The sequence below is a fragment of the Aedes albopictus genome, chromosome 1 (assembly GCF_035046485.1).
Source record: "Aedes albopictus strain Foshan chromosome 1, AalbF5, whole genome shotgun sequence".
In the NCBI taxonomy this organism is placed as follows: Eukaryota; Metazoa; Arthropoda; class Insecta; order Diptera; family Culicidae; genus Aedes; species Aedes albopictus.
In genome coordinates this window covers 217,111,166-217,121,447 of record NC_085136.1, presented here as the reverse complement: position 1 = coordinate 217,121,447, position 10,282 = coordinate 217,111,166, and the positions used below count along the sequence as shown (strand labels likewise).

The window sequence follows — 10,282 nt, the reverse complement described above, 5'->3', positions numbered from 1 at the left end:
ACCACATTATTTGCTGCTTGCCCCGAAGAATATAACCACTTTTATTTCCTGTCGTACAAATTTGGGACTATTTCTCTAATATTGGAGAACGGGGGCCGGGAATATAAATCTTATCAAACGAGCGGTGAATGGCGACCTCACGGTACTCTACTCGAAAACAACGATATGTATTGATGCAAAATATGATAGATTAAGGAAATAAATAAGTTGATAATATATAAAGAAAAGAAACAAGGCCGAAAACATAATCTTGTATTGTCCGCTTATATGTAAAGCCAATGGAAAGATCTTTAACAATATGTTTCTCGTGAGGGTTTCGAAGCTCTCTATATAGAAGACAGTCTGTAATGCATTTTCAATGTTATCAACACATTTACTTTACATTAATTTATCTGGTGCGAATTCAAAATCAGCATACTTATCTTCCTGGGAATCATCATCATCTGTACCCCAATTCGACTTCTCAGTTTTGGCCGTGCTGGAAACGCCGAGCATCGCCTGAGCCAACGGATGATCACGGTGTTTCTTAGTCCGGAGGTGAGAAATTAGGTTTCTCCTTTCGGTGAACTCGCGTTCACAAATCGGGCATTGGTGCGCTTTGCCATGTTCGTGCTCTTGTACGTGTGCAGTATAGGTTGTTTTGCCTTTGAACGTAGCGTCGCAGATTTCGCATCGGTACACCGTAGGGAAATGAATGTTACCCAGGTGGGCTCCCATGTTGACTGTTATTATTCCACAGAGTTTGCATTTTTTCTGCTTGTTCATCTTGCCCTCTTGCCCTTCAAGTATCGTGTAGTATTCCTTCCAATCCTTGGTAGCCACGTAATTTTTGTCCTCGTGCTTCTTCTCGTGATATCGGTGAGTTAATTTCGAGGAAAATGTCTTTGGGCAGTAGCTGCATTTGAATTCTAAACTCGAATGGAAGGTATCGATATGGTTCTGGACAGCGGACATCGAAGCTAGTTTCTTCTGGCAGAAGTGACACTCGTATTTCTTGAGTTTCTCATGCTTGTTCTGGATGTGCCTGCGCAACTTGCTGCGTTCCAAGAAAACTTTACCGCAAATTTCACACGCCGATCCAGAAGTGTGGATCCTTCTGTGTATCTTCAACGCCACCTTAGAGGAACATACTTTTCCACAGTAGTCGCATGGTGAAGGGTTTGGTTCATTGTCCCCCGTATGATGCATTGATATGTGCAAGTCTACACCACGTTTGCTGGAATATCGCCTGTCGCAATGTGGACACTTTTCTGGATTCATGTGTTGCCGTTTGTGAGAATTCACAGCGACAACCGTTCTGATAACAACCGTCTCCGTCACGCATTCTGTACAAGTAAACGGCAGTACATCCAAATGGCAACTGTTCAAGTGAGCCAACAAGGCTTCAGCCGTTCCATGAGAATCACCTGCGCAAATGTAACATTTAAAATCTGAGAATCGCGGAGCATTGGGATCTCTGTAGTGTCGACGAACATACTTCTTCGGTGGCTCATCTGGATTTCTCTTTCTGCGTAATCCACTTCCCTTTGACGTACTTTTACGTTTGATAACTTTCTCTTCGACCTCTTCATCTAGATTCCACTCATCATCTTCAGCGTCTTGAACGTTCTTATCTGGCATCCACTCATCATCATCTTTAACTGCCTCATCTGCAGTATCGGTTTCCGATTCGTTCTTTTTTACAATCACACCATCTGTTAATGCCGGCTCTGTGACTCCATCTAGTTCTTCGTTATCGTGATATTCCTCTTCCTCTACTTCCTTTTTGATACATATATTATTAACAATCCTAGAATACAAATTCAATAGATTAGCGTAAAAGACGCATAACTTTGTAAGAAAAGAAATTACATATCCTGTTTACATATATCCTCCAACACTTCAAACTCCACCTCTTCCTCTTTGATCTCAATCAGCTGTGGTGGCTTCAGTGCAGACAGCTGCTGTCGTAGCTTCAAATCATTGGTCCGGTAGCCTTCAATGGTTTCGTGCATTTTGACCAACGTACTGGCACAGACCCTACAGATCCTTTGGGGCATGCCATCTCCTGGTTCAACCTGTGTGACGCCAAGCAAAAAAAAAAAATACCGACATCTAAGTACGACCACATCTGCACGAAAGTTTGAAATATCCTCCTAAAAATCTTCGACTTGGTAGTCTAATCTTCAATGCTTCTGATTCGTATGCAGGAGAATTTGCGATTAATTTCCTATCTCTAAGGGCCGATTTCTTCACCTCGGCTTAACCGGTAAGCCAGGCTTATCCGGGAGCGGGACATTTGACATAAGTTCGTTTGGCATAAGGTCATTTGGCACAAATACATTTGGCATAACGGTCGTTTGGCATAACCGAAATGCACCCTTCTTTATTATGCCAAGTGTCCATTATGCCAAATGACTATGCCAAGTGACCTTATGCCAAACGGCCTTATGCCAAATGACACAGACTCGATTTCAAGAACTTCACGGATCCCAGTGCATTATGTAATGCTATTATTTATGGCGAAAACACATAACATTATTATTGTAGATTTAAAGGTTGTCGGCGTCGGTGGTGTAGTGGTAAGCGTGGTTGCCTAGTCGGTCGGGGCTCAATTCCCGTCGACGCTGATGAAATTTTCTGAGACATAAAATCCTCGATCACGCCTTCCCTCGGATAGAAAGTAAAGCCGTAGGTCCCAGCCCATATGTTGATGGTTTCGATATGTTGGGTCCTCTGGTGGTGGTGGCTGTCTTCCTGGGGCGTCGGAATTTAAGGCTTAGCTCCTAGACCCAGCCGACGTAAAACACAACTGGACAAACGAACGGTGCTCGTTGGCCAGAAAAAAGAAGATTTAAAGGACTTTACTACAGGATAGTTTGAAACACCTAAAACATCCCAGACACCTTTTGATATCCTTGGCGAGTCACTGAATTTGACTGAAGTTTATTGTTAAGGGGAAGTAAAAATTGTAACAAGGTTTACGAAGGAACCGTTCGAATATGCTCTGATGTCCACCAAGCCAAGTCATCAGTAGTTTTGCCGGCTATTTCGGTTTTTACCACTGTGTATTATCTGTCCACCGTCAGTTATTAAGTAGGCCTGAAATAATGGGTGACTCCTTCCTAAATTTAAGCTTATTAATAAGGGGAGGAAAAGTGAACAAAAATTCCATGAGATAAGAAAAAACGAGAACTGTTCACAAGTGTATCTGACCGGTTTCGTATAATTTAGTGCAAAAGACAATGATTCCAATACTTTGACAAATAATGGATAATAAGTATCGTTATTTATTTATCTCACATATAATGACCTATACCACGTTCTACCCCAATTTGCGTTTCTTCCCGGGTATCGTCATCATCCACTTCAGAAGTGGACTTATCCCGTTTGGGGGTCGTATTAGCTGTTTTGATCGTACTCAGCATAGCCTGCGCCAGAGGGTGATCCTGGTGTTTTTTAGTCCGAAGGTGCGTAATTAGATTCTTCCTTTCGGAGAACTCGCGCCCGCAGATAGGACACCGGTGCGCCTTGCCATGTTCGTGCTCTTCCACGTGGATATTATAGGACTGCTTATTCCTGAACGTAGCATCGCAAATTTCGCACCGATACTCGGTTGGGAAGTGAACCTTGGCGAGGTGCGGTCCCATATTACTAGTTTCGAATCCACAAAGATTGCACTTCTTCAGCTTGGTGACCTTGCCTTCTTGCCCATCGAGCACGGTGTAGTAGTCCTTCCAATCCTTCGTCGCTACGTAATTTTTGTTCTCGATGTGCTTCTGCTCGTGGGCGCGGTGAGTCAACTTTAAATTGAACGTCTTTGGGCAGTAACTGCAAGTGAATACTTGCGAAGAGTGGAATCTATCGATGTGGTTCTGCACAGCGGAAATAGAAGCCAGTTTCTTCTGGCAGATGTTACATTCGAATTTCTTAAGCTTTTCATGCTTGGTTTGAATGTGCCTTTGTAATTTGCTTCGCTCTAGAAAGACCTTACCGCACATTTCACAGGCCGATCCTGAAGTGTGTAGCCTCATATGATTTTTCAATGCCAGTTTAGAGGAACACACTTTGCCGCAGGTGTCGCATGGTGATGGATTCGGTTCGTTATCACCCGTGTGGTACATCTGAATATGTAGCTTAACATTGTTCTTGGTGGTGTATCGCCTGTCACAATGCGGACATTTTTCCGGATTCATATGCTGCCGTTTGTGAGTGTTCATTGCCAGGACTGTGTTGAACACAACCGTCTCCGTCTGACAATCCGTACAGGTATACGGAAGCAAATTCGCATGAATACTGTTCAAATGAGTCAGCAGTGCTTCGGCCGTTCCATGAGACTCGCCCATGCAAACGTAACATTTGAAATCCGCAAAGCGTGGAATGTTGGGATCTCGGTAACGTATACGTTTCAGTGGTGGATCACCTGGATTTCTCTTCCTGCGTGATTTCTTCGTGGTGGACTTCTTACGTTTGATGACCTTTTCTTCATCCTCTTTATCCTCCTTGCTTGGCTTCCATTCATCTTCATCAAGGTTGGCTTCTTCAGCGCTTTCAGAGTCAGATTGATTTTCTTTTGAAAGCTTCACTGCGTTTTGACCTTCGTCTAGGTTTTCATGATCGAGCTGTTCTTCGTCTGCTTCCTGTTTAATACAGATATTCTCGACCATCCTAAAATAAAACGCAACCAGTTGACATGTTGGATTAGGTTCTTCCTTGTTTCGTACTTACATGTCCTGTTCGCATGTTTTTTCCAGCAAGTCTATGTCAACCTCTTCCTCCTTGATTTCCACCTGCGCTAGGTACTTTTGCCCCAGTTGCTGCCGAAGTTTCAAATCGTTTGTTCGGTAACCTTCGATGGTTTCGTACATCTTCTCCAACGTTTTGGAACACGTTCTACAGATCTTCTGCGGCAATTTATCCCCGGGCTCAACCTGATTCCATGTACAAAAAAAAAACAAAGCGTGTACACCGTTATCGTCTTTGTAGCCAAAGATTTTTCTTTATAAGGTTTTCTAGCGGTCTAGCGGATTTCATGAAAGTTATTCAAAATTCCAAATTTGAACAGTAGTTCGAACAGGTTCGAACCTTCAGTGTTAACAATGTTTTTTTTTATTAAAGCTAATCATCTAGGCGCCCATTGAAAAACAGTACCCCAGCGAAGATTACCGTTCATTTGAGCCTAGCTACTCAGCATTGAAAAGGCCTTTGTAGTTTTCCAGAAATTAGACCCAGTCCCCTAGATTAGTAGATTGGTATCAGACCCTGCCAGCAAGCCGTAAAACATAAGCAGCAAAAAGGAAACACAAGAAATCGAACCAAAATCCAATGACGATTCCAGGGACGAAGAAGGACTTGCTACTGGAAATTGATCAACTTAATCGTGAACACCCAGTTGGTCAATGTCTTCGTTATGGCTAGTTTCCACTTCTTACGTACTGTGCCAAAAAGATAGGACAAGTAATGGTCAAGTAATGATTCCGCTTCAAAATTACTTGTGCAGTTCGCAGATGACAAGTAAGGAAAAAAGTGTAACACTCGTAACGTCTCACGTGCGAATCAAATGGAGCTGTCACTTTTCCTTGCGTAAAAATTGTCCGCGCTATTACTTATTCCGTAAGGAAAAGTAACGTTTCTCCCCATACTGGATCAGTTGTCAAAATTACTTGCGGAAAAAGGTGGAATTTTACTTGAGCGCTCTACTTGGCAACACGAAACTTAGCTTTAGAATAGAAACCAACAGACGTAAACGCGTTTAACAATTCTCGCGAAAATGCATCGTCCTGTTCAAACCATCATCACCTGGTGGACATGTTTCACGAAATACCACGTTGTATAACAACATCAACAGAAGGCGTTAGTGTGAAACATCAAAAGAAAAACGATGCGCATGCCTCTGATTGTAAAAGCAACATCTATGATGACTCAAAATGTTCGTTAAAAGCGTGATCAATGGAATTTTTGCCAATGTTACGTCTGCTTGTCTGTGGTTAGAACATCAACCATGCCATGTACTGAACCGTGATCTTAACCTCTCGATACACCAGGCAGATGATATGTTACTTCGTGTCGATGTACTTCGGTCGGCTGTTCACCTTGCCGAATTCCAGCTGCTTGATAAACAACTGGTTGTCCTCGCGAATATAAATCGGCTTCGTTTGGTTCACGTAGAAGTCGCTCAGCAACGGGACGATCAACTGTACCCTTTGACAACATCCGGCAAGCACTAAAAAATCTACTTCGGTGCTGCTCAACCACAATACATGTTCGCTTTTAGCATGCCCAGTGGATTGGACCACCGCCAAACGTCACCAGGAATCCGGAATCAGACTTTCGAAAATGTGCATAATCGGCCCAGTCACCCATCGACCCAGTGGCAAGCGATGACCTAACTGCTTCAGGACGCCATCGAATTCCCGTTTCCAAGCGCGTTTCGCTTGCTTGAACCCTACAGACCCTTCTGCAGCAAATAGACGGAGCTCTGACTTGTCAGGTTTAACTGGTTGATGACCTAACTGCTTCAGGACACCATCGAATTCCCGTTTCCATGCGCGTTTCGCTTGCTTGAACCCTACAGACCCTTCTGCAGCAAACATACGGAGCTCTGACTTGTCAGGTTGAACTGGTTGAACGTCTTGACGTCTGCAATGTTTCACCAGCACTAGCAGCTGGCTGTTCATAAACCACGTAGACTTTTTGGGGGGAGGTCTGGCCAAAGTCTACGCTCCATACAAATTTTCAAATTTTTGTATGAACAAAAGTCTACGCGGAGGAAGGGGGAGTCTCAGTTGACCAAAATTTGGTCTACGTGGTTTATTAACAGTGTAATATTTTGATTCCGATTGTGAGAGTATTGACCACCATCATCGCTGGCTGACGGTGAAGAATGCATCGAACTCTCGTTTTCGCGCACCCAAAAACGTTCAATCGAACTCAATCCGGTTCCTTCACAAACATACACACATTTATTTGTTCAACATCACATTAAGACAAGACATAATCAACAATAGTACGCCACAATACTCGGTTTGTGGCTGCCGCTCTTCATCCTCGGTCGCGCCCATCGGTCCACCCATCGCCTGCGCTCGATGCCTTCTTATGCCAACCATATCAGTTGCAAACACCAGCTTTGCAGGGTTGTTGTCCGGCATTCTTGCAACATGCCCTGCCCACCGTATCCTTCCGGCTTTGGCCACCTGCTGGATGCTGCGTTCGCCGTAAAGTGCAGCGATCTCGTAGTTTATCCTTCTCCGCCACACACCGTTCTCCTGCACACCGCCGAAGATCGTCCTTAGCACGCGTCGCTCGAAAACTCCGAATGCTTGCAGGTCCTTGAGCATGGTCCATGTCTCGTGCCCGTAGAGGACCACCGGTCTTATTAGCGTTTTGTACATGGTGCATTTGGTGCGTGGGTGAATCTTTTTCGACCACAGTTTCTTCTGGAGCCCATAGTAGGCCCGACTTCCGCTGATGATACGCCTCCGAATTTCACGGCTCACGTTGTTGTCAGCCGTCAGTAAGGATCCGAGGTAGACGAATTCTTCCACCATCACAAAAGTATCCCCGTCTATCGTTACATTACTAAATAACCAGACGGATCCGGTCGTGTTCAAATTCGCCAACCAGCATGTACTATGTTTTTAAGGTATTCATCACCAGTCCGACCTTTGCTGCTTCGCGTTTCAGGCGGATGTACAGCTCTGCCACCGTTCCAAATGCTCTGGCGATAATGTCCATGTCGTCCGCAAAGCACTCAAATTGACCGGATTTTGTGAAAATCGTTCCCCGGCTGTTGAGCCCGGCTCGTCGCATCGCACCTTCCAGAGCGATGCTGAAGAGTGAGTAGGCATGAAAGTCCATCACCTTGTCGCAATCCCGGGCGAGATTCGAATGAACTGGAGTGTTTAGTGACACTAGTAGCGGCGTCGGTGGTGTAGTGGTAAGCGTGGTTGCCTCTCACCCCAGTCGGTCTAGGTTCAATCCTAGTCGACGCCGTCGGTATTTCTGAGACAAAAATATCTGATCACGCCTTCCCTCGGATAGGAAGTAAAGCCGTAGGTCCCGGCCCATGTGTTGATGGGTTCGATATGTAGGGTGTCAGGTGTGTGTGGATGTCTCCCTGACCGTCCGTGTTTAGGCTTAGTACCAGAAATAGGCGGACGTTAAACTAGTGCTGATGCCGAACGGTGTCGGCTCGTCAGAAATAAGAAGAAGAAGAAGGTGACACTAGCCGCACACGACCACCAAGCCACACTTCTTACTTGGGCCGTGATTTGGCGTCTCCGTCCTGAGTCGCACAGAAAATTTAATGGTCACTGTGGTACCACCGGAAATAGGATATCAATGCAAACCTCAACGAATACAGATTGTCCAAAGCTGAGTCCCTTTAACTTCCCTGCCAGTTACCTCAGTCTAAAAGGAATGGATATGTATTTTGAGCCAGTCTAATGGGGACTTACCTCCAGCCGCGTCACGTCCAGGATCATTTGCTGCAACGAGAGCGAATGGTTGGCTGGTTTTCGTTCGAAAAGCGACCGCAGGCGACCTTTCTTTTCGCAACACAGGCGGCATATGTTTTCTACGTCCAAATCACTCATTTTTTCACTTTATGGGCGAGAAGTTCCCCAATTTATCTGGATTTTTCAAGCACCGCACTGATTATCACAACAAACGGGTCTCTTTCCTCTTCCTCTTCTCGAATCGGTGGATGACGTTTTGTTTACAGTGATGCCAAACGCTGGCGAAAGTTGGATCGATTACATTTTATGGCGAACGAACAAAAGCATTCGGGAGGTTGTTTGAATAAAGGCGATAGTGACATGAAGTGATTCTCTCGTTCACATATAAACAAAAGATATTTATTAGCGGATTTCAGGCCAAACATGTCTAAAGGTCCTATCTGCAGAAGAGAGGCTCTCTTTGGTTTCCCTCTCTTTCGTTAATATCTCAGCTGTTTATTTGTATTGTTATTGTGTCCTTGCATTGAACGATGGTCAAAACAATCGTCTTTTAATTTGTACTGCAAAAATAGCTGAAAAGTGTACCATTACATTCACTAGGAAAAAAATCTTCATTCCTTCTATGTGTCCGGGACATGAATTTTTGCAATGGGGGTAAACAAATGTTTTCCATTACACTGAACGAAACCCCCCGCCCAAGATCGACTGAGAGGCGATACGATCACGCCCCTTAACGATATTCGGTCGGAAACCGTATGGTCCGCCGACCAAATGATGTCATCTTAAAACCGGATGACAGCGATATGAAAATAGAATGTCGACCATATGGTCGAGCAACTTTGTTTTTTTAGCGATTGATAACAATAATGTCACCGCTATCTTTTTCAAAAATATGTGCTTGGTATGGCCAGGGTGCCCTTGCGGGCAGGCACCCTTTCAAAAAAATATGACATGTCCAGGATAGGGCATGCGAAACAAAATCGTCAATGTCCCGGGTGTCATGATCAAGGAACTTGTTACGCTATCGATGAATAAATTCGATGCATCTGTGTGGCCTTCGCTCTGCAACTAATGTTCATTCACATAGCGTGCGTCGACTCATACGCGAATAAGATGATCGTCATCCGCTTTTTGGGATGATTGCCGTATGACTGATTCGTCATTCGAAAACACGATTTCGGTAATTTGGACTGGATGGTCGGACAAATCAGTCGATTTCGGGATGGGGTTTTCGTTCAGTGTAGTGCGACTCATACTTTTGATGAGGCACCATACAGCAGCGACTCATACAATTTAGAGCACATACTATTCATGTGCTAATTTGCCTGCATAATCGGGTATTGGTTGCATATACTTTGGATGTGGTTTGGCACATGGATATTTGCCATTAAGTATGAGGCAATTTTCCTGAGTGTTGTAATAATAGACGAGTGCACCGATGAACTGAATTCATCGCGGTCCGAGAATTTTGACACTACAGCGGGGTCGCTTCCAATCAGAAGTGGAAGATTTCCAATCAGAATTGAACAATTCTGATTGGGAACGACCCCGCTGTAGTGTCAAAATTCTCGGACCGCGATGAATTCAGTTCATCGGTGCACTCGTCTATTGAAAGAGAAAGTGAACAAAGAGAGCCTCTCAAATGTAGATTGAAATGTTTGGCCTGATTTGCCCAAAAGTACAAGCGGCCGAGCACGGAGATTTGTTCCACGGCTTCACATAGATTTAGTAAGGGAAGATTCATCGTTTTTCGGGATTTCTAGACCCCCCCCTCCCCCCTCTGTCACGAACTTTTCCTATACCCAATACACGTACTGTCACACTTTTCTTGACCCCCCTCCCCCAAA

At 44.6% G+C, this 10,282-nt stretch overlaps 1 protein-coding gene across 2 annotated transcripts; it reads right to left on the bottom strand.

The window, feature by feature from the left end:
• Window positions 1–348: 348 nt before the first annotated feature.
• LOC109621592 (zinc finger protein 569) lies at window positions 349–8,694 on the bottom strand. Of its 2 annotated transcripts, none has more exons than XM_029851747.2 (3): window positions 8,436–8,694; window positions 1,852–2,057; window positions 349–1,789 (listed from the first exon to the last, which is right to left on the bottom strand). In XM_029851747.2, the coding sequence occupies exons 1-3, from the start codon at window positions 8,571–8,573 to the stop codon at window positions 379–381; spliced, it is 1,755 nt and encodes a 584-aa protein (XP_029707607.2). In that variant the 5' UTR covers window positions 8,574–8,694; the 3' UTR covers window positions 349–378. The 2 variants fall into 2 exon arrangements, with proteins under 2 accessions (XP_029707607.2, XP_029707608.2); XM_029851748.2 differs by lacking the exons at window positions 349–1,789; window positions 1,852–2,057 and adding exons at window positions 3,186–4,647; window positions 4,708–4,910.
• Between the last annotated feature and the right edge of the window lie 1,588 nt (window positions 8,695–10,282).